A 1,879-nucleotide genomic window follows, 5' to 3' on the forward strand; every position below is an offset into this window, starting at 1 on the left:
CAAGGGCAAAAAAAAAAAAAAGGGTGGTGGTTGACACCCACCAGTCACAAGGAGAAGGACCCGTCTGCAGCAGACAACATGTGGACATGTCAGGGAGCTCTGACGCAGCAGTGAAGACGCACGTCGAAATCAAGGCTGAATTGGGAGTCAATACCACACTTACCTGCCTGTATTTCTACTCTCAGGAGCCCTGGTGGCGCACCAGCCACCCCAAGGGAGGAAGACTCACCATGAGTCCGAAACAACTCACTGGCAGTGGGTTTGAGGGTTTTTAGTATGGTTCTCAGCTGAGTTAGCCAAGTCACTGATGAGGGTACACGGGATCCTGCAGACACAGACACGCCCCTGGACAGAGACTCACCCCCGCCCAGTACTCTATAAGGTGGGGGGGTCCTGGACACATGCCCTGGACAGAGAACAACCCCCCACCTGTCCACCAAGTAGACCTGTGCTCAGGTCCAGGGGTGAGCTGGGCTCCCTGGCCAGACTGCCGACCTACCACATTCACTAGCCGAGCCGCCTACCAGCTTGAAGAACTGCTGGGCGATTTTCATATGATCCCTCTGAAAAACAAAGCAGGGCTGATAAATAGGAAGGAGGTGACTCATCTTATTTGTTTTACAACTTCTGGCCTTGACCTACTTGCAGAGATTTCACATACACAGTTACTAACCGTTGACAAAAACAATACTAAGTCTTAGGAGCCTAAGCAATTAGAAAATATCCCGAAAGGAATGATCATCTACTTAGGGTCTGACAGAAAAGATTAAAAAATAACCCCAAATCCCCAATTTTACCTTCATAGGACCCTCACTTAAGGAAGTCATTCATTGACTCATTCAACAAATATGCGTTGTTCTTTTCTCATCTATCAGACGCAACAGTGAAAGCAGCAGCTGTCACAATGAAACGTCCTAGAGTTTTGTATTCAACAGTTATTTACTGCTTATCTCCTCCAGGGGGAGAATGGAGTGAACCAGAGATAAAAAGGTTTACTTATGTCCCGCTTTGCTCCAACAAAGGCAGAGCGCTGGTGGCACAGTGGTTTAGCTCTCAGCTGATAACCCCAAACTTGGCAGTTCAAGCCCAGCAGCCATGCCAAGGGAGAAAGATGTGGCAGTCAGCTTCCATTAACGACAGCCTTGGGAACTCTACATGGTACTTCTAGTCTGTCCTCCAGGGTCACTGGCGTTGGAAATAGACTCAATGGCAATGGGTTGGCTGCTCGTAAAAGAACTTAATAGCCCTCCCCCAAAAAGAATGAACTTCAGCGGACAGCACTGAAGCTATAGTTCAGGGAGAGGGCACATGGGAGCAAATGAAGGGGGAGGAAGAGAGTGGAGCACATCCTGGCCCACCAAGCCTTGAGGACGATATCCCTGCTGAGCAGCCAATGCACAGACAGGACCATATGGTCTGCCCCACTATGAGAAACGACATCCCTCACTGACCCATAGGCCTACAGGGGACAACACTGGAGACACAGTATGGGAACTGCACCCAATCTGACCCCACCACATGAAGGCAAAACACTAAAGGCATGCTACAGAACAGCAAGGGGAGCAGAGCAAGGAAGTCCCAAGGGAATACCAAAAATAGACTCTGGGGCCAGGGCAAGGCACCCCATCAGACTCGTCCGGAAAACACTCCAAAGATCAACAAACAGACCTTGAAATATTTACAGGCTTTTCTTTTTTTTGCGTGTCATTGGGGTTTTTGTTGTTGTTGTTTTGTTTGCTTTTATTACTTTGTTTTGCTCTGTCTTGTTTTTGTGCATGTTATTATCTCTGCAGGTCTATACATAAGATAGGCGTGATAAACAATCTGGAGGAGAAAACAATGAAATGGTTCCAGGGGGACATGGGCGAGGGAGAGGGGG

The 1,879-nt window shown here is 48.5% G+C and overlaps 1 protein-coding gene and 1 pseudogene across 1 annotated transcript in view; one reads left to right on the forward strand and one right to left on the reverse strand.

Moving 5' to 3' along the window:
• Positions 1–1,879, reverse strand: part of TTC26 (tetratricopeptide repeat domain 26) — a 43,003-nt gene that overhangs the window by 21,085 nt on the left and 20,039 nt on the right. The window contains exon 8 of the mRNA XM_030885165.2: positions 500–563. Within this exon, the coding sequence (XP_030741025.1) occupies positions 500–563 (64 nt within the window). The remainder of the gene's footprint in view (positions 1–499; positions 564–1,879) is intronic.
• The window catches only part of LOC105979625, a 7,806-nt pseudogene that overhangs the window by 2,509 nt on the left and 3,418 nt on the right, over positions 1–1,879 (forward strand).

The sequence above is a fragment of the Echinops telfairi genome, unplaced genomic scaffold, assembly GCF_000313985.2.
Source record: "Echinops telfairi isolate 266 unplaced genomic scaffold, ASM31398v2 ScPeMD7_23;HRSCAF=83, whole genome shotgun sequence".
In the NCBI taxonomy this organism is placed as follows: domain Eukaryota; kingdom Metazoa; phylum Chordata; class Mammalia; order Afrosoricida; family Tenrecidae; genus Echinops; species Echinops telfairi.